Source organism: Acanthaster planci, linkage group LG01, assembly GCF_054643075.1.
Source record: "Acanthaster planci isolate LZ-2023a linkage group LG01, COTS_SCS, whole genome shotgun sequence".
Classification (NCBI taxonomy): Eukaryota; Metazoa; Echinodermata; class Asteroidea; order Valvatida; family Acanthasteridae; genus Acanthaster; species Acanthaster planci.
The window spans coordinates 5,248,084-5,275,295 of NC_141777.1; the positions used below are offsets into that span (position 1 = coordinate 5,248,084).

General features: G+C 40.6%; 2 protein-coding genes across 7 annotated transcripts in view; both read right to left on the reverse strand.

Moving 5' to 3' along the window:
• The window catches only part of LOC110986246 (fermitin family homolog 2-like), a 70,796-nt gene extending 61,017 nt beyond the window's left edge, over window positions 1-9,779 (reverse strand). Inside the window, exons 1-2 of the mRNA XM_022247979.2 lie at window positions 9,618-9,779; window positions 7,853-8,242 (exon numbers count right to left, since the gene is read on the reverse strand). Of these exons, the coding sequence (XP_022103671.2) occupies window positions 7,853-8,009 (157 nt within the window). The 5' untranslated portion in view covers window positions 8,010-8,242; window positions 9,618-9,779. The remainder of the gene's footprint in view (window positions 1-7,852; window positions 8,243-9,617) is intronic.
• A 688-nt stretch (window positions 9,780-10,467) lies between these two features.
• LOC110986245 (transcription factor p65-like) overlaps window positions 10,468-27,212 on the reverse strand; it is a 29,295-nt gene continuing 12,550 nt past the window's right edge. For 5 of the 6 annotated variants that reach the window (XM_087134960.1, XM_087134989.1, XM_087134987.1 and 2 more), the window contains exons 4-11: window positions 24,869-25,020; window positions 22,638-22,882; window positions 22,053-22,148; window positions 21,353-21,429; window positions 19,022-19,160; window positions 16,824-16,904; window positions 15,567-15,752; window positions 10,468-14,369 (exon numbers count right to left, since the gene is read on the reverse strand). In XM_087134960.1, coding sequence (XP_086991086.1) covers window positions 13,612-14,369; window positions 15,567-15,752; window positions 16,824-16,904; window positions 19,022-19,160; window positions 21,353-21,429; window positions 22,053-22,148; window positions 22,638-22,882; window positions 24,869-25,020 — 1,734 coding nt within the window. In that variant the 3' untranslated portion in view covers window positions 10,468-13,611. The remainder of the gene's footprint in view (window positions 14,370-15,566; window positions 15,753-16,823; window positions 16,905-19,021; window positions 19,161-21,352; window positions 21,430-22,052; window positions 22,149-22,637; window positions 22,883-24,868; window positions 25,021-27,212) is intronic. The other variant, XM_087134963.1, reaches the window with a different exon arrangement.

Below are 27,212 nucleotides of genomic sequence, written 5' to 3' on the forward strand. Positions count from 1 at the left end.
TCATTCAAAACTCAACTTTTCTTGGCCCAAGAATCATAAAAATTCCCCAATACAACCAATGCAATTCCTCGAGAAGTCCAACAGAAAGACTCCAAAAAGTCCTCCAGTCACACTCACAGAACTCTCGAGAAAGTCCAAAAGTCGGCGCCAATGTTTACAATGCACTGTGGATTCTCACACACGGCATTTGTAGTAGCGTTTGTTTGCTGCTGCACCACGTAAAAAGAAACAGCATGCACAAGATCAAAGGTTAAACTAAACATTAACTGGATCCATTATAATTAGGGTATGACAGTACAGAGAGTGCCTGTACATGTACAGTATGTAAATGCTCACATCTTGCAAAAAAAGGTTGCAGCCCTAGATACCGGTATGTACATGGACTATCAGTACAGTATTATAAAGTATGGTTCATGTACTATATGTAGTACCAATAAATGCCTAAATGTGAGTCCATACTGGTACCAATTTGTGCATTTATAAATGCAAGTCCACACTAGTACCAATTTGTGCATAAATGCAAGTCCATACTAGTACCAATTAATACATAAACATAAGTCCACACTAGTACCAATTAATGCACAAATGAAAGTCCATACTAGTACCAATTAATGCATAAACGTGAGTCCATACTAGTACCAATTTATGCATAAATGGAAATCCACACTAGCACCAATTAATGCATAAATGCAATTTCGTACCAGTTGGTACAATTAATTAATAAATGTGAGTTTATATTGGTACTAATTATTACATAAATGTGAGTCCATACTAATACTAATTAATGCATAAATGTGAGTCCATTCTAAATAAAGGCAATTTTTAGACATACATGCACTCGTACTGTTTTCTTTCATACATGTACAAACTGTATTATCTACATTCATGTGCAACCAGTTTAACTTTAACTTATTCCAAACCAAAATGTTATTCACGGAACATTTTTTCGAGAGCTTTAAAATGTCTGCCATCAGATTTAAGCTGTTGTAATAGACACTGGTTACCGGCGGTTCAATTTGGTTTGACATTTATTGCACAATGTACATGTGTACCATATGTACAAGACCAGATACAAATGCACTTTACGCCACAGCATACCCTCGCAGGTGTACCACTATGTGCATATCGATAGGTGTACAGCATGTGTACGAAAAAAGCAGGCCCAACAATGTACATCAAACTTTTGTAGGTCTATCAACATGTGTAGAGTACAGTGTATCTAACATTGTTAGGGGATATTAGTGTTTAAATCCCCAACAACTACACAGCCTTCAGTAAAGAAAATTTAATGACATCAACAAAATGTTAACAATGTGACTGTACCCTTCCACTACATGTATCAATGTGCGGAAGAACTTCATGTAATTGAGTGCACCAATCAAATCCAATCAAAACGTATGCACAGCCAACTGGCCACCTTGTACACGTGTAATGTCTACCTGTGACATTCCAAGCATGCCCCTGAAAACTGGTAGAGAGGAAAGAAAACCACCAAAGTGTGTGACTTTGTGGGAGATACTGCGTTGTTTGTGTAATCATTTGTACAGTGAATAAATGACAGAGCCCTGGAAGAGTGGAAAAGCACAATAACTGTCAGGAAACAAACCCAGAGGCGCTTCACCAGAACGAGCCTGGGAAGGAAAACCCGATGAATGCCAGTGTTGTGGTTGTCCATGATTGTCAACCTTTTCGTGGTCTTCTGTGGTTCATCTGTCTGACACTAAAGTACATTTACGTTTGAAATGATCAATGCAAGCATTGTGTATGTCCCACTCCATGCTCATGACAGCATACACTAAAGGCTCTTCCCACAATTCTTTGAGCAATGCTGATCAGGTACCAGTACATGTGCATTCAAAACAGTCAAAACCTGCAATGTGCACATTCAAACCTACAAGTCCCAACCATCACACAATTACATCTACATGTACATGTAAATGTACCGTAAGGGCCTACGATGTATACATTTCAGTGCATGGGAGGTTCATGTACATGTACATGTACCACTAGTACATGTACATGTATGTTCAAACTTCACATAGCCAAGTTGGACGGTTTCAGACTTTCCGATTTCTTGTGATTGATTTTTCTCTCAATCTTCACACAAAACTTATTTCGATCCTCACCTGGATCAGCTCTGGGTCAATGAATAGTGCCATTAGTGGGGATCTAGTCAAAATCTTGGAATTTGCACGTAACATTTCAGCCAGAATTTCATTAAGAGTTATAATGTTCACAAGGCTTTTTCATGTTACCGTACATTGATCAGTAAAGTGTCTGAATAAAGCCCTGTTTAGGGAATATACTGGTACAGTATGGTACCTGGTAGGGTTTCCTACTTTCATGCTCATCAATTACATACATGTACGTACAATTTCTTGGCAATACTGTTGTGGTTTAAGTTCAAGTTATTAATCAGCTTTCCACATTTTAGGCTTGGCTTCGCAGAATGGCTTTCTGTAGGTAAGCATTATTTTCAATAAAATTTAGCAGCTGAACAATTGCAAGGGTACTGCCAACCCCATGCTATGACGGGAAAGGCCTTGCAGATGGAAATTACATGTACACCGCCATTTCAAATAAGCCCCATTTCCTCTATTCCTGTCCAAATAGTGACCTCTGAGACCTTCACAATGGTAAAGGTGGGCAAATCCCTTCCGTGCTATTCAAGGATAATGTGTTGCGTGCGTGCGAGGAGGGCATTTCGTGCAGTTCTTACAGTGAATGCCTCAGCGCCAATGGACTGGGTGACGAACCAAATAGCAATGCAGTGACCATTAGAGCTTATGTGGATTTGACAAATAATGTGTTGCAACAGGGACAAACCCTCAACTGGAACTACTCCCATGATGCAAATGTACATGTAAAATGTATTACATGTACATATACAGGTACATGTAATTTCCTTTCTGCACCAACATAAGTGTTCATAAGATATTGGAATGAATCTCACCATTAGAAACAAATATTCTCTAAAGTTCTGCATGCAAGCTTCATGCTCGATGAACTGCTGCAACTTCATTTTCAGTGCAATAGGGATACAAAATAATTAAGTCAATAAACTTACACTTTGCCTTCCAAATGAAAATTTATGTACCGGTACATGTACATTATGTAGGGCCTAAAGCTTATGAACTGAAAATCCATGTTCCTTTATTAACATTCATTATTACAAAATACCCAAACAAACAGTTCACATAGAAATGAAATACTTTATTCCCATGTCTAAAAATCAAGTCTTGAGATCACCCCAAGCTTCCAGCATTCAATAATGTTGATGATAACATACACGTACATACATGTACATGTACGTCATTTTGCCAAATCACCATTCACGAATGGTCATGCCTTTCTGTGAATAGTCAATCCCCCGGGGCAGTCAATGGTGAGGTGAATAGTCAGGCCCCCAGGGCAGTCAACGGTAAGGTTTAGTATTTTTTAATCTTGCCGACCCCGCCAGCCATTCTGGATTTTTACTACCACACATCAGGAAATGAACAGGATATGGGCCAGTAAATCCAGCGAACGTGAAGGGGTCTTGTGCGTTGGTGATTTCTTAACTGAACTGGCCATTTGGACTTTTTATATGGACTACCACAAGGATCATTTTGAGAGTCCAATGATGACACACCTCTTGTGCATGCTTAGATTTTATGCACATAATGAAACCTAAGCTTCTGCTTCTTTAAGTCTGAAAATTTATGACGCAAAGATATTTTCAGTTTATGATTCAAGTCCATGGGAATTTGGGGAAGGGCCAAGACCACAGTAAGCTTTGGAAACAATTTAAAGGAAAAAAAATGCCATATGAAAGGGGGAAATTTTACAAAATTGCAGATTCCGGTAAGTCCAATTGGAAATCCCCAGAGAAGTGATACATAAGCAAACTGTGTGATGATATGTACTGTATATTTACATTGTACATGTACATGTATACATGTACATGTGTATTGCTACTTTCTGTTCACGACCCGTCCGTATCTCCTAAAGCCTACTTCAGGAACATCTGCATCATGATGATTATTAAAACTGTGAGAAATTTGACAGGGAGTTGTGTCAGTAAAACCAGCCTGGTAACAGTGGGCAAACACGACCCGAACGTTCAAGCAGCATGGCAGATGACTTACGCCACTGCGCTAAGATGTACATGTACACGTCAGATACATGCGGCCAATAACAAATAGAGATTCTGCTCCCCTCCCCCCCAGAAAAAAGCCTCCAGTAGGAAGGAACAGAAAACCCATGCAAAAGAATTAACAGGGAGTTGTAGCACGTTGTTTCAGTTTCGGGGGGAAGAACAGGCCAATGGGAGCATAGCTTCACAATCATTCAAAGTTATAGTCTCAAACTACAGGAAACTGTCACATCCTAAGGGGACAAGAAGTACCAGTTGTTTGCTTCCACAGCACGCATAAAAAAAATATTTCATGGTAAGGCAGAACCAAAACATGCTGGTACTGGGATATACCAGTCAGTTGCTTTCCCTGTAATTAAAATGCTTCCGAAGTGGCAAAAGTTGCTGTCCTGCTGGGCCATGAAGGTTTCCTGAATTACCACATACGGGTATAAAACCCAATAAAAATACAAATCAATCATTCCACTACCTTCCTCTGTTTTCTGTGGTACATGTACGTAGATGGTATTAAACCAACACTGCCAAACTTATTGGTTTTACTCACCAGATGCACGAAATACTAAAGATTTGAAGGCAGCAATTTACTTTTCCTCTGAAGCCACAATAACCGGAACTTCTTCCGGCTGATTGGCTAGGTGCATTGATACGTGGAGGTGTGGGGGAAACTTGTCTTTACAAATTGTGCAGCATGCGTGGGATGGGTTTTGTAAGTCAGATGGCACAAAGTCAACTTCCTACATATAGAAAACCACTTCCATAGTTTGGGGGTTACAAATGCCTTTGTTCTTGAAGGACACGTCTGACCATAGGGACCACAAGCCAAGGGTTTATAAACATAGTCCAAATCTGTGGGTATTTTTGTAAAGTAGGATGTGTGGTATGTCCAAGTTCAGATCAACTGTAATTACTGAACAAATACTATACAACAGGATAAAAGCATGTCTGCTCCATGATAAATGTACATGTACATTGTACAAATGAATGGCCCAATCAGTTTCTGTGCAACAAATTGGCAATCAGTTTAAATATGGGCTAGAGCGAGCGTCAATTCCATGTACATCTCCTGTATTTACTCTTATTTACATGTATAAGCATCGATTGCATTTCATCTTATTCTGGTGTAACATGTACATTGTAGATGAAATTGCCAACTGAAATGCACAGATTCGAAAAATGCGCGCAGACATGGTACGCTTAATGAAAGGCACTTGCCTGTTATGTTACCGTTACACCCATACCTGTACACATGTACCGGTATGTTAGCCAAAATAAAAGGGTTTTGTACTGTACATGTACATTTAAACCTACAGTACATGTGTCATGAAACTTTCTGGAGAGACTGTACCCAGACTCATCTAAGATCTTTGCTCAGATAAACCCTGGTTCATCTTAGACTGGAACTGGGCAATTCGCCCTCCCCTCCTCCCCCATCCTGCATCATGTGTTGTAGAGCCTGTACTGTACATGTACGACTCAATACAAAAGCACAGATCAGAATATCACGTTCATATTGTCACCTAACAAAACATTTTGAATACTACCCTACCAGTAAGAACAAAACCACAGAAAAGCCCACGTACATGTACCGGCTGATACATGTACATGTACATGCACGACATGAGTGCGCATACCTACTGGTACACATACACCTGTGCGTTAAAAAAAATGAGGTACATGTACATGTATGCCTATGGCACATGTAGACCATACACACCTGAAAGTGCATGAAAATTCTGTGCATCACACTCACTCCAAACAACATTATGGATAATGTCTTTAATCCAATCAACATGCATCAGTATACATGTCAAAGAAAATGACTACATGCACGGGTATGTTCCGCATACAGGTAATGCGATAATGTCAGGGAATCATTTAGGCATGCACACATGAGTAAAGTACTGGGGGTACACTTAAGGATGGCATTTAAAACGTGTTGGATTCTGCTTCAAAAAAGACAAGCTACACAAATCAACCACTGAGCATGCCGGTACATACACGAACCTATGTATATATCAAAAGGAACATATACATGTATGTACCGGTACATACAGTTTTCTGCTTGAAATACACGTACATGTACTGTACGTACACCGGCAACTCAACCAACAGGTGTAACTTCAAACTTTCTCGTCAATATACATGTATCACAGTTGCAATATTTGATTATACATGTTCCGGTACATGAAGCCAGCTGTTGGAGCAAAGGCACTATTGGCTTACACTGTACGTTACACTGTATGTACATGTACACTTTGTACACATGTACAAGTACATGTACATGAATGTAACGAGCTGCTCAACAATGACAGTATGCCACACTTGAAAGCTTGCACGTGTACATGTACTCTAGTGTACATGTACATGTACACTAGAGTACATGTACATGTACTCTAGTGTACATATACATGTACTCTAGTGTACATGTACATGTACTCTAGTGTACATGTACATGTACTCTAGTGTACATGTACATGTACTCTAGTGTACATGTACATGTGCACCCTGGTCTGGAATATTACACGTACTGGGTATGTACAGATACATATACATGCATGACATGTACATGTAGGTCAGTGCAACTACCGGTACATCGTGCCAGCAATGATAACACTGAGCTGCAGGATAATAGCAGGACCCTGAGGTATGCAAAGACGATTGCTTAGTTGTTATTCACTCAGGGTTACTCAATGTACCCCATCTAAATGTATGGTACATGTAAGCCCCACTGAGTCAATATACATGTACCAGTACATGTACCAGTCAGCATCAAAGCTTGTCCTCTTACCACACATGCATGGGTAAGAGCTACATGTATGTAGCAAAGTAGTACACTTGTTAAGATGCACCACTGGGCTGACATGTTTAACCCCATGTAAACTGTTTAAAAGTGTTGAGAACAAACTACATGTCAGGTACACGCTTTAACTGTAGTATGACAAATGACATCAAATCGCAGATGAGTTGAAAAATAATTTGAATCCAAATATGTGTGGGGTATGACTCTGTTACACCCAAACTATCAGTACAGCTTTTAACTACACGTACGTGTATGCAATAATAACACAACTCTTGTTGCTTCTGCTTCCTGGTTGGCTAAAACACTGTCATGTGGGGTTTACAAATACAGGCTTGTGCATGAAATTTACCTGCGCGTAAACTAGACATGTGTCAAGACATTGAGTGTGCGTGATACCCGGAGTAGGGAGCCACTCAGGCAGTTTTTGACACCTACATGTACATGTAGCTTGCCCTCAAAGGTGTGATTGGTACACACTGTATATGAACTGGAATCGTCTGTGCCCCCTCCAGCCTATGAGTGACCAGAAGAGGGTCCTGTTTCCCTTGGTTACAGTCACTTAGGGCACATACCTACATGTAACATCAATCCATATGCTGGGCTGGGCAAACTATGGTACATATTACATGTACATGGTTACTATACCAGGCCTACATGTATTTGTCATTATAATTTAGCACTGACAACTCATGCTAGCAGCATCCAGTTTTTGTGTTAGTGACATGGATATAATTCCTGGTTGGCATGTTTTTGACAAATTCTGTCCATGTTGGCTGCCAAAACCTGTTGGAGGTTGAGTAATTTTGTACAGAAATTCACTATGTTCAGAACAGCCCAACAGCTGCAGTCAGCAGCAATACACCTGGGACAGATGCAACAGCTGGGGAACAGTACTATCAAAGATTGAGTTGTCTTACCAAGGGACTCCACAAGTTGGAGCATGACACCACCGATATGGAGATCTCCTGTGACTCTAATCTGCTTCTCCAGCTCCAGGTTTGTCACATAAATGTTCAGCTCCCACGAGCCATCGGCATACTTGCCGTCCGGCAACTTGTACATGTGTGGATCCATCGTTGCACAGGTCAGCTAAACTTTACTTGTGGGACTGTCACTTTTCCAAGGAAGCACGAATACAATAATCCAGTTGATTCGTAACTGCGCTAATGAGTTGGGGCTCTCGCACGTTCACCTTGACAGGGCACCTGTCAGCTCTGGCTTTGAAGATTTCCAGAGACAGAATGGCTGGGCTGGCAACAGTAAAACCACTTTATGCGTTTAGCTTCAATCCTCTGATCTCAAACTTCCTGTGTGTGATGGGAGGTAAAAGAAAAGTGGAATTAAAACTTCACTTTGGGCCAGTGCTATTTTGGGGAACAAATCTGTCATTCCAGGAAGGATGTGAGTAGGGGAGGCAGGAAATGGAGGATTTTTTTCCCGCACTCTTTTCTTTTCACTGGAAATTATGCAAAATCCCCACTGAAAAAAAAAATTAAAAAATTCCCACAGGAAATGATGTCAAAAGTTAACCCAAACATCATTTTTACAAGTAAAAGATCTCCCCCACCCACCAGATTGAGAGTCAATAACAAGTGTTATTAAAGAGCGATTCATACTTCACAGAGAAATACAAGTGAAATTGAAGGCGTCTTGGACCCAAGACTAGTACAGTCCAGAATCCAAGTACTGGATCAATGCCTCATCCCATGGCGAAACATCAATCTAACTTGGGAGGATTAACTGTCATAGCTTAAACGTGGTTGAACACATGTCAGCATTGCCTAATGATGACATCAGTCAAAGGTGCAGTATGCTGATCATGATGGAAATGAGCATTTTTATCTCAACACACCCATGCAGCAATCCACCGTACAAAAAATACTATTGAAATATCAGATAATTAAAATCAATAACTTAATAGTTTCAATTTTTTTATTAGATTTTTTTAAAGTTTTAAGGCCCTTAACTTAAGCGAAAGCCTTGGTGACTTTGATCTATCTACACATATTGGGCATCTCTTTATATTCTTGCCAAAAACATATATACAATACAGCAAGTACTGGTGGCTATAGAACCCATCAGCCAATCACCCTTTCAAATTCGCACTCCGGACAGCAGATCATTTTGAAAAGAGGAAACAAACTGCATAGATTTCCGAGAGTACAAAATTACCCGGTCACGCAGATCGACCAATTGCACCCTAACCCTAGAATTCTGGGATTCCTTGTCCGCTGTGCTCCCACTATAGCACCCTTTACACACAGCCTGAGAATCGAAGGTTAAAAAAAAAACATGAAAGCAACACACAATATCTCAGAACAGGGAAGTGACCAGTGACTCCATCAAGGTGATGCTGACGATTTTTCTCAAGGCCTCAAAAATGTCAACAAAGATATTCATTACCTACTTGAACGTTCTAATGATATTCTGAAAAGAAAGTCCAATGGTTCATCCTAATAGCGGGAGTGTAGCCACCAAACCCCAAACAATCATACCACAACTGGTAAAGTGAAAGTATATATAATAGCCACCAACGATAATGCGTGCACACATTTACACGGTGCATGCACAGTAACGCATGGCGCGTTTCATCATCATAGGTCTTGAAGTTGCAACCCTCTCTCATACGTTAGTTCACCCTAATTTTCCACTAAAGGCAGCCTTAAACGACTGAACACTCACCTGTCTTTGGACAGAACACATTGGTACAAAGCACTCAATGGAGGTACATGTATGTCCCTCGATCTTTCTTTCTCACACCGTGAAATAACCATCCACAATTGCCCAACATTACGGAAGTCCGCGAAGGCAAAGTAAAGTTAAACGCCAACTGCTGGCTAGGCGTTGTGCGTGTACATTCCACGCTCATTCCCTTGTAAATATAAAAAAACGTGTAGTTCGTGCATGACATGTGACGCGCCCGGTGCAATCGTCGATTACCCAGGGGTACCAGGTGAGCAAAACCTCCATGGCAAAACGAACTGGAGAGGTGCGGACTTTGCTGTCGATGCAGTATGATCTTTTCTCTTTTCGAAAACATAACTTATGTGGCTAAATACTACGATGCATATGATGATGCAAAAATTCTGTCTTTAAATTATTTTCCACAACTGAATGAACAATCTCAACCTTTGCAAATGTATGAAGCTTAAATTGTTGTCTCCTGAATTTGCCTTGAATTTTGCGAAAAATTAAAACCCCGGTTGAAAAAGAGTGGAAAGAAGAGAAATATGGAAAGGCTGTGTAGCATTGCACCGTGATCAGAATATTATTGACAAGAATAAAAATAGAGTCGCCAATGGGGGGGGGGGGCTGTCTTTGTGGCTTAAGAGGGCGCCCTATCACTTTTCATGTTTCAGTAAACTTCGCGAAATCGCTGAAGGAAAGTTGACTGGAATCCAGTAACTTTCAGCATCTCTAGATGATATATCTCTCGTCTGGGTTTTGTTTGTATTATTTTTCTAATACATTTTAGTTGCTTTTCAAGGGGATCATGGTTAATCCATTACACAATGCTCGTGGGCAGCCTTAGTCAAGGTTTAACAAAATTTAATGTGACAACTCATGAAGTTCACTCTTAAAAATTCAGTACCTCATTTGTGTATCCCAAATTGCTGGTATATTGCAATGTTTACTTTTTATAAAGCCTTCTTCAATTATTCTAGGCTGGATTGTTAAATAAAAAACATAAATGGTATCTAGGCATGGGGTGATTTTAACCTTATATGTACGAGGCTGGCAACTCAAGACTCACACCGTTTAGGTTATTCTCCTGCCGTCATGGGATATCTCAGGAAAATAAATGTGGCCCACATCCAATTTTATAGCCCCAGGTAATGATAATGTTTAGCTCAAAATAGTCTGAAGTGGTCAGAAATCACCTCAGATTGAACCACCGTACATCTTAAATCCAAATAATGTGGGAGGGGAGTCCTTTAGCGGGCCCTGAGCCACATGCAATCACGGCTTTGCGTTGGCATACTCAGGTCCACTGCCAAGTCTCAATATCATCATGCTTGAAGTTGGCAGTCTAGCCCATCTTCACTCCCAAATCCTTAAAGTGCTTACATATACACTGGCCCTTCCCACTATGTGCCCTTGCAGAAAAAATTGACTCCTGTGCCGTGTCAAGATCACGGAAGACCATCACCACAAGAACACCTCCAATGCTCTTAAGCGCCCCCCCTTCAAGTTTTAGTCCATTTAATGCAGACAATGGATGGGTGGGGAGCACTGTTGGGGGGGGGGAGTTCAGAAAGGGGAAAAATAACTCATCAGCAACAAACTGATGAACTATTGTCTAGGGAAAAGGGCATGGTTTTGAACTTTTTCAAATACCTTGGTAATTCTTATTCTCATTTCTTTTCGTATCAAATTTTCCTCTTTTTTGCTTAGCACACATTCTCTACGCTAAGCAACATTTATGTGCTCTGTGGAATTGGCCCCTTAAAGGGTCCATGCAATGACTTTTTCCAAGACACACTTTGCATCTTTATACTGGTACTCTTCTTCAGTAAATTGAAAAGTGCATGTCCAAGCTTTTCAGGACAACTGAGGGCGCTGTTGCTTTGGGGGAAGAAACTGTTCAGTTTACATTTTTTTTCACTTTCAAATTTCAACCCCCAAATTTCTGATTTGAAAACATTTTTGAAAAAAAAAGTTGCTCACAGGCTTATTAACTGCCAAACAGTTATGCAACAATAAATAAAAAAAAAGGAATTCAGAAAAAACCAGAATATAAAGATTCCAGCACAATTCAGTGCAACATTGAGGCTCAGTGCCTGGGATGACATCACAATGTTACTCATGAATATGGAAATTGGTATTATCATAAAAGCAAAAGAGGCTCCAAATACCTTTTAAAAGCGGGGGTGGGGACTTAGATCAATGAAAACACAAAGGAGGATATTTCTGGATTCTGCATGGACCCTACAAATACTTTAAAAAACACTGTAGTCACCTTCCCAAATTTTCCTTCAATACTTCAACTGAGAAATTAACTTTGGTTGATGAAACTAGGGCAAACAGATCCTTCACTTTCAAACAAAACATATTTACAGGTGTATTGAAAGAAAAGGCTAATATTTCATACTTCATATCAAGTACATGTATGTACACTTTATACAATCAAAGGAATGTGTTATGCTTCAAAATAAAAAAAAGAGAAAGCATGACTTGAAAGAAATCTTGCTTGATTTCTAGGAAACACCGATTCTTGCCAAATGAAAAAAAGAAGAAGCATGATCCAAATGATTTAACAGTCAAAATCTTTGATGAAATTTGCGTCATGATTCACAACACAGACAGCTAAGGTTAGCACACACCAGTAAAGTTAACCTTTATATTCATTTTAACAAAAAGACCTTTTTCGAATTGCTAATGCTATCAACGTTACAAGCAACTTGGGCTGCAATTGTACAAAGATACAAGGACATGCACATGAGGAAATTAATATTGTTTTGAACACTTTTGACCAAATACTTCAGTGCTAATTCTCACAAAAGAGCTAGGGTTAAAGTCTGTTTATACATGTAAATAAATAACAAGTACTTCATCTGAGAAATGCATGATTTTGTAACGTGATTTCAACAGCAAATCTTGATAAAAGCAATCATTCACCATGCACGGCACGATAGTAAGGACTAGTATTTCTTTCTTCCACAAAAGATTCTTCCAACAACTTCATAACGGTAGGCAAATCGATGCAGAGAGCCGTTCTACCCCCTCCCCCAAATGTGAGCAAACTACTGCTTTGAAATGTTTTCTTGAATCAAACATAGGCAAGATTTTGTAAATTACGCAATTAAACAAAGACCAGAAATAAAAAAAGGAAATGATTACTTCCAGTTTTGTTGACATTTCAGTTTCCCTATAACTGTACAAAGTGATCAAACATGTATGTACAAATATACAGTGGCAATTTCAACATGCTCAAGCATGTATCTGAAGTGTACAGTAATGTTGTAGAAAATCAAGTAGTAATTACACATGCATACAGTACAGTACAGGAAACAGGAGAGGGTGAAAGGCCTCAGTTTGTATTCATTTTAACTACTTTCTCCTAATATGAGTAGTACAAAAGTCACATTCTGTTGATTTATACAAGATTCACCCTTGCAATGCACAAAAATGTCCATTCTATACGGAGGCAAACAGTCGCAGTTTCATGAATATTTAAGTTTGAAGAGGAAAATACAGGTTAAAAATCCAGTTTTTTTTTGTTTTGTTTTGTTTTTGAAAAACAGAATATGGCACAGAAACACACAATGTCAGTGAATGAAATATGTTGACAAATAACCCACATGTTCATGTAATGTATGTAACAAAAACGTTGCCATTGCTGTCAAAGTTTGGAATAGTGCATCAAACTGGCTTGGACTGCCAGGGTTAAAATGAAGACTTTAAGAAAATTTTAATGCCAAAAAAAACTTCTGACCTTGAACTTAATGCCTGCATTGGAGAATGCCCCAACAACATTTTGAAGAAACTGTACAAGAGTACGTTTTTGTTAGCTCGCACTTTAAATACTTGTAACAGTAACTCAGCATATGAATTTTGTTATAAGCATGCAATATTCGATGGTACACACTACCAGTACTTTGACAAAAGAAAAAACTTTACTGCACCAAAAAAAAAGACCCCCCAAAAAACCCACAATTGGATTTTACATACCCCATTATCCATTTTGATCACAACTTCCATTAAAGTTATGAACTTGGCTGTCATTTTCTATCGGTAACTCCACGCTGTGACTATACGGTATTGAGACCGAGTCATTGACATTATTCTCCAAGGTAAAATTATTCAAACCCTGATCAACCTCCATCCCATCTGTGCCATCGTTTGTAAGTGACAGCGTTGCTGGATCAAAGTCCTGAAGTGTTGTTAGGTCCTCCAAGTTTGGTGGATTCAAGTCCTCGATATTGATGTTCTGTTCCACGAGCAAGTGTGCTAGGTTTTCCTCCTCCAAAAGTTGCTGCAATAACTTTTCCTCTGGGTTCAAATAAGGAATAGTCCCTTCGGAGCCCGAGGTACCTTGACCAAAAGCTTGTGCGGGTGTGTTCTGTCCAAAGTCCGAAGTGGAAGCCATGTTGGTTAGGTCAGAGTTGGACTGCAGCTGGTATGCAAGCACTTGGTCGCTTATTTCTACTGTAACACCCTGGGTAGCGTCCACTGTAATGCCTTGGAAGGGCAGCACTGTGCCACAATTGGCCACCGAGTCCTGCGGCAGCGTTAAGGGCGCCCCCGTGGTGGCAGTGGCGGGTGTGCCTCGCTGGATCACCGTGCCAGAGGACAAGTTGGAGCTGTCACTGTAACTGAAGGTGGAGGAGTCCTTAGAGAACTTGGCGATTTTTGGGTTGCCTGAGGCTGCAGTGCGGACAGCGCGAGCAAATACTCTTGGCAGCTGTTCAACCTCCAAATCTGTGTTTAAAACTGAACCGAAATAAGGCTGAGTAAGTGTAAATGACTGAATATACCTTCCATCAAGTTCATGTATTTGAATAGTAAGTTTATCAAATTCCCACAAAAGCTGAACAAAATATGTATGTTTTGACAAAAAGGAAAACCTAAAGGAAAGTAGCCGTAATTTCTAGCCTTATTGTTATGCAGATGTGCATTCAGCTGTCTTTAAGTTTACATGTACTTGTGATAGTAGTTGAAATATGCTCTCAGACTGCTCTTTTGTAACCAAATAATTGAACCGTTCCCTTTATCACTCCCTGCACTTCCACCTCCGAAAATTCGATTCTGAAAATGACACTCAAATATTTGAAAAATCAATCCACTTCTGAATATTTGATTTTGAAAATAATATTCAAATATTTGAAAATCAAATCAAATATCTAAATATCGGAATGATTAGCACAACTTTCAACCAAGAAGACAGTCAGCAACTTTCCATAAGTACTGTGAGTCAGTGTTGGCAATGTAAGTCCCAAAAAGCATTGCTTATCAGCGACAGCATCCCATCAATTTTTCACACATGTACATGTAGATCATGTCATCATTGGGTATAACATGCAGTTCTTGGGCTTGATTTCAAGTAAAGCTCTTCAAATCCACAAACAGGATAAAGAACAGGATGCTGATAATCAACCATTAATATTTTTTGCAAGAACTGAAGAAATCAACAAATAAACAAACAAGCTGGGTTCGAAACCTACATCCTGTAGTTATTATATGGCAACTCATTCTACTGAGATACTGGGGTAACTCGACCACAGCAGATTCAACAATGTTTTGTAACTGCACTCATCATGTAAAGTGGACTGCACTGTAAAACGTACAACGCATATGCATCAACATGTTGGGATGATGTTGCTACATGGCAGTAGAAAAGCAATAACTTGGCAAGTCCTTTAGAATCCACACCTAACAATGATAGAATGAAGGCTGGAGTTAAACTCAGGCTCAAGCCCAAACTAAAGCAACTTTTAGGGAATTTTGCCCTCAATATCTTGGAATTCTCAGCATTCTTGCCAGGAAAATTCCTACATCTTTTCAAATCCCCCTCCATGCATATCCTCAGCACCTAAACTTTCAGGATGTATGAAGTGCCATGTAAAACAAATCCAACGATGGCAAACACAAAGTAAACAAAAAGAACAGAAAAGGAAAGGTGCAATTTACCCTGCCTGTGTGATTGCTTTGAACTTTGTTCAAGCTTGTTACGTAAAATCTGTCTCACGTCTTGATCTTCTGATGCACGTGCAATGTTAGGAGGCCCTAATTGCTGAAGATGTAGCTGTTGTTGATGTACATGTAGTTGTTGATGAATCACGCTTCCACTAGGCTGAGTTGGGTCAAACGGTTCCTCTGTTTGTCAGACAAAATGAGCAATCATTTGATTTCTCCCCTATTGTCCTTAGAGCCTGAACACTACCCAAAGCTTTTAGAAACAGGGTCAGAGGTCAACGTGTCAAGTGGCTTTTGGCATTCACAGAGTGTGCTTTGGGGACATCTTAGCTTATACTCCTGTGCATGCTATCCAACTAGTGCAGCTTTTAGTTCTAGACTCAGTCAATCCAAGGCCTATTTAAAGTGCACCTTCACTGGCAAAGACAGGCTGGTGGGAAGTTTTTCAACTGGGCTTGTGCAAGTGCCCAACACACATGCAAAAACTGTACATGCACATTCTACCCACAGATTCTAGCAAAAATTGGTCATGCATGCTCAGTGCATTCCATTTCAAACACACATCAACATCCTTGCCGTGCAAAACACATGCCATCTCTTGTTCCTGCTCAGAGAGGAAAGCAGCCATACGCACAAAACATGCCACCAAAGTTACCACAGAGAGAAGTATACTGTGCCGTGCAAACTGTCAGCATTCCATCTTTTTTTCAAGTTCATGATAAATTTCGAACGGAGTTCTTCATGGGTGTAACAATGAGTTTATTTCAGGGGCTTTCAAATGAATCTTTGCTTGGTTGGTCAAAGGTCACTTTTACAATTACATGTTTCATATACTTAAAGGCAATGCCACGTTGCAACATTTGCGATGATAACTGTTCGTGGCTAATGGCTGCGTCAGTGTACCACATGCTATATTAACCGTTACTCAGCCCCCCTGCTTGTGAATGTAACCGATTGGGATCACTCCACTACAAGGGCACTGGTACACATCACTACCGTGTATAGGCATTGCAAGCACATGTAAACATGCTCTCCGTGACACTGGCACTGAAAATCCTTGTGGGTTTTACATGGCCCGTGGTGCAAAGTGGTTAGTTGGTAAAGTGGCAGGGCTTGGTTGTGTCCTATCCAGACATGTGGGTGGAATGGCACAACGGGGCAGAATTGACCTCACCTTATCGTCAATTCAGCCTTTCTCTCTGAGAAGGACCCACAGAAACAAAAATAGCAACTACATTGATCAGTACTTACGTTTGACAGAAGATGGCTCTTTGAAAAATCTATGGAAATGTGGGGCTTTTTTCCGCCTCTTTGCTTCCACACCATCAGCATCTGGAAAAAGTTACAGCAAATATTTAAAACGCTAAACAGATTATGATCTGTGGTTCATGTCCAATATTTCCACCGATGACAGCAATGACTTCCTGCTGTGAAAATGACCCTTTTTAAACCAAATTACTAGTTCACGACAGTCTGACTTTCTGCCTATAGCCCATACTTTTTAGCAGAAGATTCAAGGGAGTCGGGTTGGTGCAACTGTACTTTCCCACTGGATCAGATCCCACCTGGGCTAACGTGCAGATAGGGTCTTTCATTCCCAACCTGATTCTGTGGGTTTTTCATGGAAAATACCCGAAACTTTCTTTGTAGCCTCCTCTATCTAGGTTATTTAAGGCGCCAAGCTACAGTACCTGTATACATACTGTATGGGGAACCCATGGTTTCATTACCGGCCAAGACGTCAAATGAAATGCATACAAATGCTGAAGTGTTTCGAACAGTGAAACGGGACAAGGACTGATGCGTTAGGGCACCCTTTTCTCATTCTATGGTTCTCACATCTTTTTCAACTTGAGGGAGGGTCTGTCAAATGAAAATTAAAAAAAGGGTCCAAAAAAACCCAACCTGTTCTCCTGCCATACAGATAACTGACTAAACCAAGGAGAGTGCACAACACGTGTCTATACTTGTCCCTTGTTTTAATATTGTGCCCCATGAGTGTTTTTCCTTCTAGTTGGGAACTAACAGATCTACTAGTATTCTTTGATTACGCAATAAAATACTTGAATTTTTAAGAACTCAAGAACAAGTTATAGAGCTACAGCTAATAAGCGTGACCAAGGTGGAGGCCGCCATGATGACAAAACTGCACAGCAGAAATAGATTTATCTTAGTCTCACTGTTACGGCATACTCTTAAACAAGAATGTAGGGTGGTGTGTGGGAGGTTCCGAGCTTTGCTGTGCTTTCAATGTCCACATTTGTCACAAAATAATTGATTTCATGAGAAAACATGTGGATTTTTTAGTGTGTGATTTTTTAGTGTGATAGACATGTAATAAGTGGGATTATGGTTTTACCCATATCGATAGGAAGAAAATATAACACTTGACTTGAACAAATCAAATGTGAAGGAATGCCGCGGCTACCATGCTGCTGTCAATATCGCAACTCAGCTTGTTCGAGTCAGTGTCCAGAGTGCAGTGTATGATAATCAGTGCACAGCACATGTACACGACACTCCGTTAATGCTGTACACTGCATTAGGTGTGGTACGGTACACACATGTACCGCTCGTTGTGATGTAGGCTTGATGCTGTACCGTGGATTTCGGCTGTCGCTACTTTGATGTTTATGGACTAAATGGTATGGCTCAAGTCCATTTTCAGTGCTATATTTGTACAGGTACTCTTTTTGGCAGGATCTTCATAGCAGGGTCAATAGTGAAAAAGGCTTTTTTTTTCTTAGTTTGGAAGCCAAAATACGGACGGTCAGAAATGAGAACCATGGAATTAAAAACGCGTGCCCTTAAGACTGTGTTTGGACTGGGACTTAAAAAGTTACTGTGACCACTGACACTTTGGACCACTCCAGAACTTTTCTTCAGTAAAAACTTGAAACGGTTTTAATTCAACACGTTTTGACTAATCAACACCCACAAACTCCATGCAAGTTTTACAGAAAAGATTCATACCTTTCAACCCAGATATCTTTCTGGGCGTAGTGTCAAATGTACCCCGTAGAAGCAGATATGGACCATTTCAGGAAGCAAAATTAGAGGCTAGTATACAGTGATGGCACCTTGCTTATGTGCAGCTGGTATGCACATTACATGTACGTGCCTCTTTCAGGATTAGGGCGTTTTGATCTGCCCAGAATAAGGTGACAACGTAGATGCGCCGTCTCCTTGGATTAGAATATACATGTACCCATGAACTCCAGATATCTTGTTGAATCTAACAGATTTCCGTTGATCATATCAACACAAAATCAGAACTTGCCTACACTTGGTTACACTCTTAGTAGGGCCAGTGGCGTGACTAAGGGGGAAGCCTCTGCACCCCTCCCCCTCCAAAATTTGAGAAGGAAAACTCTGCTGACAGTCTTTGTTTTGGCTGTCTGCACAATGTACACCTGTTTCACCACTGGGCAGGGTTTAGCGCTGCATACCTATATCAATAGGTCTGTAGATAAATTCCAAGGGATCACTGGTCTCTTTGTCGCTTTTTCTCCTCAGCTTGAATTGGACGGTGATCGGTTGCTGGATGTTTTGATCTTCATAAGGCGGCGTCTTGCACACTATTGCTACCTGACATTGGACAAAGACGGGAAGAGAATTCACAGGGTCAGGGTCAAAGCTCAAACCTTCCAGAGATAAAGCTGGCAAGTTTGTAAATAGACCTTTATCGTGATGCTATCATGTTTGTCTTGTTCCCTTTAGACCCATCAGCATTGGTAATATTCCACAGATTGATAAATGGGAACAGACTATTTTTCCTTCCAGCCTTAGTTTGGTTACATTGCTTTGAATGGTAGAAAAACCAGACGGCTGCCCAATGGAAGACGTTTATAAGAGACAAAGTTTTGCTAAGTGCAACATCTTTGCAGCCAGCTTTATAAGGCAGTGCTCAGGCAACTTATTCTTTGAAGAAAATTTGTGAAAATGTGCCATTTTTATGATAACGGTGACAACTAGCTGAATCCTGCTTCTTAATACACTGGCCAATACGATTTATCCTTGAACTTTAGCATCCAGCCGAAGTTAGTGGGCTTTTAGATGAAATAATGGTTGGAATAGACAGAGAGCAACAGAATCAACGGCTATCCACAGGGAGCCTTATAGACCCTATTCATGTGGAAGCCATTTTTTATCTTATCTCCCAAATCTGTTGTATGTATTGCAAACTGTCGATTAGGATGTCACCAGACTGTTTTATACTTCCGTGCGTTCCAAGCCTCCCTTTCAATAATTTTTGGAATCTGGCAAGGTACAATTCTATATGTTCAATCATGAATTTGGAATTATTCATCGGGGTAGACAGGTGCAAATTGGTCAAGAAATTTGATTTTATTGCTTCATTTGTACTCTCAACATTCAAAAATGAAGAGTTAACCTCGCTTTCAAATTCAATATGGCCGGCCCCGTAAATAAAGTCTATTTTCAACAACTGCTGACCTCCCTTAAGGTACATGTAGTTCACACCATGCATGTACTGTTTATGAATAAACCTTTTCAACATTCTCAACGCATCATGGAATCGAATGACAAAGAAGCAATGTATCTTATGAATGAACCTATGGGAAAGTGAACCAGTCCAACCATACAGCAGCATTTGTTCTCAGAATATTTCTTGGGCAACTGCTCAAGGATTAGTTTCAAGTAAAAAAAAAAGAAGATTTTCCAAAAGCTTACAATTGTAAGAAAGAAAAATAATCGTCCTTGAATGTCTTTTTTAAAACAGCATCAGTCACTATAAGCTGTGAAATGAAAATGATTGGTCCATGCAAGATGAATAAGTTTCGAATCCTTATTCTGATTGGCCAATGCTAGCTCACCAATATTTATGATAAAGGCTCAAGACAGCAACAGGCATTCTTTGAAGGAATTCCCTATATTTTCTGTTTCTGGTAAGCTTCAAAATTTCCCTTTTGTAAATATGCCATTCAACATGTTCAATGCAACACTGAGTAAGAACTGGGTGGGTCGACTTTGAGTAAACAAAACGGAAACTGATTAATGCTTCGCAGGTGCACTTCTTCCACAAGATTGTACATATAATGCCTTGCTTGTTCTAATGTTGGCAAGCTCTGCCTGACATGGATGTATGTGCCTCAAGAAGCTTTGTGTATGGCACTTGGCTGACATGGACGTATGTGCCTCAAGAAGCTTTGTGTATGGCACTTGGCTGACATGGATGTATGTGCCTCAAGAAGCTTTGTGTATGGCACTTGGCTGACATGGATGTATGTGCCTCAAGAAGCTTTGTGTATGGCACCTGGCATTGTAAGGAAGAAGCATAAGCTGTTTTTTTTCGGGGAGGGAGAGCAGGTAGGCAAACAATCAACGGGGTGAGGAAAGGGTGTGTTCTGAGGTAAAATCCTGGACACCCATTTCCACCCTCATTCCTCTTTTCCTTCCCTCCCTCCTCCCCTTTTTTTACTATTTTTTCCAATTTTTTAGTCCAGGGCGAAGAGGGGGAGTCACAGCTTTTCTATTTGTCACTAGTGATGGAACATGCTTGCAGGGAATGAATTACATGAGGGTGAAGGGAGATGATACAATGGGGATATTGCTATTGAAAATGGAGACAAAATGCATCCTTCCTTCTGAAGAAGGAACCCTGATAAAGTCAACGCTGCCCTCATTAACACTTGCCTCACACTTGGAGACAAATGGAAAATGGCCCTACAGTCTGTAAAGCAACAGTGGGAGGGCTTTACGGAATCCTTCCAATTTTACCCAGCAATTCTTGGGTATTTGGAAGGCAGTGCATGGCATACCTGTCTGTGAATATCGCTAGGTCCAAAAGTGGCGTGGCTTTCCCAATCGTCGTGAAAAAAGACGACCTCAATATCATCTGTTGGGAAAAATGAACGATGAAATGGTTGGCATAAGCACTGCTTGTCCAGGAACAGAGTATTACCTGAATCTTCCATTACATGTATATCTTAAGCTGAAGATACATCTATGTGCAGAATATTTGACTGATGCTCTAGGAACAAGACCAGGCGCACATAATGGGATGTACACTGATAAAGGAATGCGTCTGTCACAGCAGCTTGTGACTTGGTTTTACACAGCATAACTTGCGATGGACTTGTCGGGAGTAGTGAGGACTTGTGAAGGACTCGACTACACCTCTAGTAGTAGGTGCAGAATTTTTGGAGGAAAGATACTGAAACAGGAAAACTGATCGATTCAAGCATTTTGCATGCAAGCGAGAGATTAATTGACAAGCATGAGGGTGAGTGTAGAATAGAAAGAATAAAAACAAAGTACTGAGAACATTGTACTTAATAAAAGGGTCTAAAAGGTAGTTTATATCTTACATTCTAATTTTAACAGGTCACGAGCTTTAGATCACTTTCCAAGTTAAATTTGTTCAGATTTCAACTTGCTGGATTGATGCGTCTTCATTCTTAGAGAAAACACAACACTTGCTTTTGTTTTTGATATTAACAACTAAGACCTTTCCCTCACCTTTCTGAACTTTATCACACAGAATGAACATCTCCTCTCCACCAGCTACTGTTCCATTGTTTCGATCAACTCGTGATATATTCAAGGAAGCCCCCTCTGAGTACAGAAAACAGAAATGACACAGACCTCATTCACGAGGAAGCCATTTTGATCATGTTCCCTGAATCTATCTTATTCAATGTAATCTATCACACGGGGTGGTGCCAAGCTATTTGCGGTTGCATGCCTCACTTCCATTTGGCTTAAACCATTCAGATAAAATAAATTGCATATATTACACTGCTCATCATCATAAATTAAGTTAATCGGTAGTGAATTCTTGGGTTCCCCAAATAAAAAAGTTAACCCCGCTTTCAATTCAAAATGTGGCAAGTTCGATCAACAATAATTTATTAAGCACTGGTTGAGTTTACCTGGTGCCCGGTTTATATTGCGCAGGCTACCAGTCAAAATTGACCATACTCTATAACACCAAATTTTTTGCTGATAAACAAGATACGTTTATCAACTGCAATTTCAAGCAATAATTAATCAAGACGTTGTGCACTGCGTCTCAGTACAGATATATCTATTCTTTCCACTCACTCTTGTCATAGATGGGCTGAGAAACCTGCGGAGGCAGGGCTCTGGTGAACTGCGAGGGCTGGTTGGGGTCGGGCAGGAAGGCCTGAAAGCAGAGACAGACGATGTTCATCTCGTAGTCGTTTGGCAACTGGGCATTGGCCCTCCCTGCCGACTGGTTGAAGGGATCGACGCCGAGCCTCTGCCTCTCAGTTATGGCTGTCTGGATGTCCTTCTTCTTGGCACATTGGATTCCAAGATTGGGAAAGCTGGAAAGGAATGGGTAGATTTTTGTAAGCAGCACACTCTAAATTGCCAATTCAGAGATGCCAACTTTTCAAAATGAAAAAGTGTAATACTATCACACTTCTGGTTCCCCAACTGACCCTTATTTTTCCGGTGCAACCCTAACAATTTTTATCAGCAAATTAGAAAAAAACCAAAAAAACAAAGCTTTAACAAATCCTGTTGTTTTTTCTGTCCACACAAACACCTTTCAACAACTTCTTTTCACGTCAAAACACTTGGATTTACCTGACTAGCATTGTTTAAAAGTGCATTGTCTATAATTGATGATTATATTTCCAAATTAATTCTGATGTTTTTATTTTAATCACTTTTGTGGCAATTTTTGGCAACTTTCATCCCATTCAATCAGCACAAAATATTTTCAAAAACTCCTTACCTACCGACCCTATTTTATCGGAGGCAGAGCTATTGTTTCTTGACCTAACATTAACCATCTTGCCACGGCCTAACTAAATGTGCTGCTTGGTGTTGTAAGATCCAAGTGTGGGCGATATTTATTACGTCACAGTTATGTGTTTCAAAACACACACATGTAAGCTTCTCCATGACCAAACTCTGTAACAAAGGTCCCTTTTTGGTGTATTAAACCCAGAACTTCTGCTCACTTGTTGCCATTGTGCAAAACAAGTCCTGCTGCTCACCAAATATCCAAGAATCAAATTCTTGACAGTCTATCCTCCACTCCGGTCAACTTTAGCACGATCATGATGTTTGACGCATGTATATACGCCACTCCGGTCAACTTTAGCACGATCATGATGTTTGACGCATGTATATACGCACATGTACAATATACATGTAGGTACAAGTACATGTACAGTGCATGGACGTACACAATCACGTTGCATGTGAAGTGCAATCGTGCCTATTCACTCCCTGATCATCATAGCATTAATTGGGGGGAACAGATGATTCAGCCACACTGGTTTCTACCGCTACTCATGCAGTTTGTACGCACAAACTGCAGGATGCCAGCTACACATTTCTGACGCGTGCATTACAAGGTCGGCTCTGTGCTAGCACAAGCTTACGTAGCGTATATGGTTTTGTACCTTTGAGTTGGAGATTGTAAAAATCTTAGTCTGGATGGTACACTCGTAATTGGATTAAACAAATCGCAAACATTATGCCTAAATCGCGCAAGTTGGCATCTCTGTCAATTAATAACCGTGATAACCAAAAATTCCTCAGTGACATTTTAGCTGTTTTTTTGTTCACGTTCAACTTCTGATGTTTACAAGGTTACCTACATGTACCACGACTCATTTATAAGTAAAAACTTGCAGTGACTACCTTCACCTCCATTACACCACTAACAATAATAAGGCAACATAAATATTTTCTGCACAAAGTTATTTCAACATTTGAATTCAGCAATATTTAATAGCTAAACCCTGAACAAGATGGAGATTTAGAAAGACTTTTGTCAGTACAAAACCCACACCTCATGAGTCAAACAGCTGCTGAACAAGTTGAGGGCAGTATCATCAATGAAACACAGCGACATGTGCACTCACTGCCAATCCAACCCTAGTGCTCTTTCACCCATTTTTCTTACACTGTCCTTCAGGTTCCAACTTGCCAATGGTAAGCACCTTTGTTCAAAACATCAATGTCCACATTTTTGACAATATATCGCAGATGGCCACTTAATACACAGTGCAAGAAAGAAGCCCGTGAACAAAAAGCAGGGCTTATAGCTGGTTACCAATAACCACGAGCATTGCACTGCACAGCTGGGAGCCAGCACAGAAAAGTCTTATCATGACATTTGTGACAAATAATGCAACTTCATGTTTCAAAAGACTGGTACCACTTTACTCTTAGTATGTACATTTACTGGTAGCCACAAGGTACAGTTTACATACATATATCAACCTTCTAAGAAAAAACTTGTCGGTTGGTTCTTATCACAAGTTTGTTGGTTTGGTGTTCCTTTGACCCACCTGACAGTCATCCTCTGGTTATTCTCTACCATGATGGTGCAGATCCCATTCTTACATGGTTTTCCCACCAGTCCATTTGGGTGGAGCTGGTGAGGAGCTTGTCTCGTCACAAGAGACACCACGATCTTGGCCTTGCCCACATAGTTCTTAATCTGGCAGAGGGGAAAAAATGACATTATGGGGATTTATAACAACCACAGAGCTATATATATAACTTGACAGGTAACATCTCAATCTCCGTGTAGAGAAAATTTAACGCCCTCCTGGGCGCAGACATTTTGAATCCATGTACGTGCTTGTAGAACATTCAAAATGAGATAGAATGCATATCGAATTATGTATTCTAAATGCAATGCGCAAGTACATGTACAACATATGCGAATGTCAATATGTCTTTTGAATGACAGGCACATGTACAGAGCAATGGCACATGTTTATTTACATCCATAGCTGATTATTTTAAAACGAATGTTACCCTAACCTGCGAGCAAGGTCATCCTATTTCGTATGCATGTCTTTTGATGGCTGTCTTTCGATTAATAAGTTAACCCCTTCCTGCCGGGGACTCCGGCATCGGCAACGTATGCTTTATATGAGTGGCCGGGGTCTCCGAAATCGGACAAAGGGAACAGGGCCCTGTAACAAAAGACCGTACTCCGAACAAAAGACCAGGCTGCTGGGCATTACCGACATTTTTCACTCTCAAAGTGGCGATAATCTAGCTTTGTTTTGAAACCGTATACAAGGGTTTGGGGCATTTAGAGCGAGTGGATTACCACCGGGGACAAAAGCGCTCCACCACCGCAGGGATGAGCCACACAGCACCGCTGCAAGCTAATCTGGCCCCTATTGAAAAGAGGTCAGCAGTGCACTGAGCCAGGTTCGTGAACAAAAGAAAGTTACACAACACCGCACAATCTGGGCTCTTTTTACAAGGCTGCAGGCCTGGCTGAAATTCTCGGGCGTCAATGAAGTTCACCTGTCAACTTAGAGTAGTGCCTAAAGTTTACTTCGTGCGGCTATAAACGTCCGTTAAATGAAATGATGAATTTTTAACGAATTTTGAAAACGGAAAAAATGATAATTATGCCGGCCCAGCATCATCAACATTGATGCATACCCTGGCGCTAAGTGGTTAAGCTAAAGTAAAAAGTAGTTCCCTTCATTCAGTCAGTGTTAAATGAGATGACGACTCTGGAGCAGCGGCTGTCAGGTACATCGGGTACCAATAATATTTTTAAAAAAAAAAGCTCCCTGCAAATTCATGTGCAGCGCATACGCGCAGGTGTTTGCATTTTTTCAGTGCAGAGCAAAATTCAATGCTCATTTACTGATTGTGCGTGTATTGGTTTTGTTGACGTACTGTTTTAGAATAAAGATGCAGATATGCAAAAAACTGTAAAATTTTGAGTTTTAGATCATCACTTGACGAGTCAGAGCTTTGGGTTTTATATCCAACTGCATGGTAACAACTCACTATATTTATGTCAAAAATGCTTTAAATATCAACACTGGAACTCCCCAAAAATTATTCCATTGAGCTGTTATTGATTTTGATTAATGTTTAACTGAAGCCAAAAACTGCACCTTAACTCTCAAGAATACAACACCAATTCACATTGAATTGCTTGCTGTTTAGTATGAGTTGCCTTTTACATGCAAGGACATGGGTGGCAAAGGGTGCCTGGAAACAGCAAGGTCATGGATAGCAAATGGTGCCTGGAAACAGCAAGGTCATGGGTGGCAAAGGGTGCCTGGAAACAGCAAGGTCATGGATAGCAAATGGTGCCTGGAAACAGCAAGGTCATGGATAGCAAATGGTGCCTGGAAACAGCAAGGTCATGGGTAGCAAAGGATGCCTGGAAACAGCAAGGTCATGGATAGCAAATGGTGCCTGGAAACAGCAAGGTCATGGGTGGCAAAGGGTGCCTGGAAACAGCAAGGTCATGGATAGCAAATGGTGCCTGGAAACAGCAAGGTCATGGATAGCAAAGGATGCCTGGAAACAGCAAGGTCATGGATAGCAAATGGTGCCTGGAAACAGCAAGGTCATGGGTAGCAAAGGGTGCCTGGAAACAGCAAGGTCATGGATAGCAAATGGTGCCTGGAAACAGCAAGGTCATGGGTGGCAAAGGGTGCCTGGAAACAGCAAGGTCATGGATAGCAAATGGTGCCTGGAAACAGCAAGGTCATGGATAGCAAAGGATGCCTGGAAACAGCAAGGTCATGGATAGCAAATGGTGCCTGGAAACAGCAAGGTCATGGGTAGCAAAGGGTGCCTGGAAACAGCAAGGTCATGGATAGCAAATGGTGCCTGGAAACAGCAAGGTCATGGGTGGCAAAG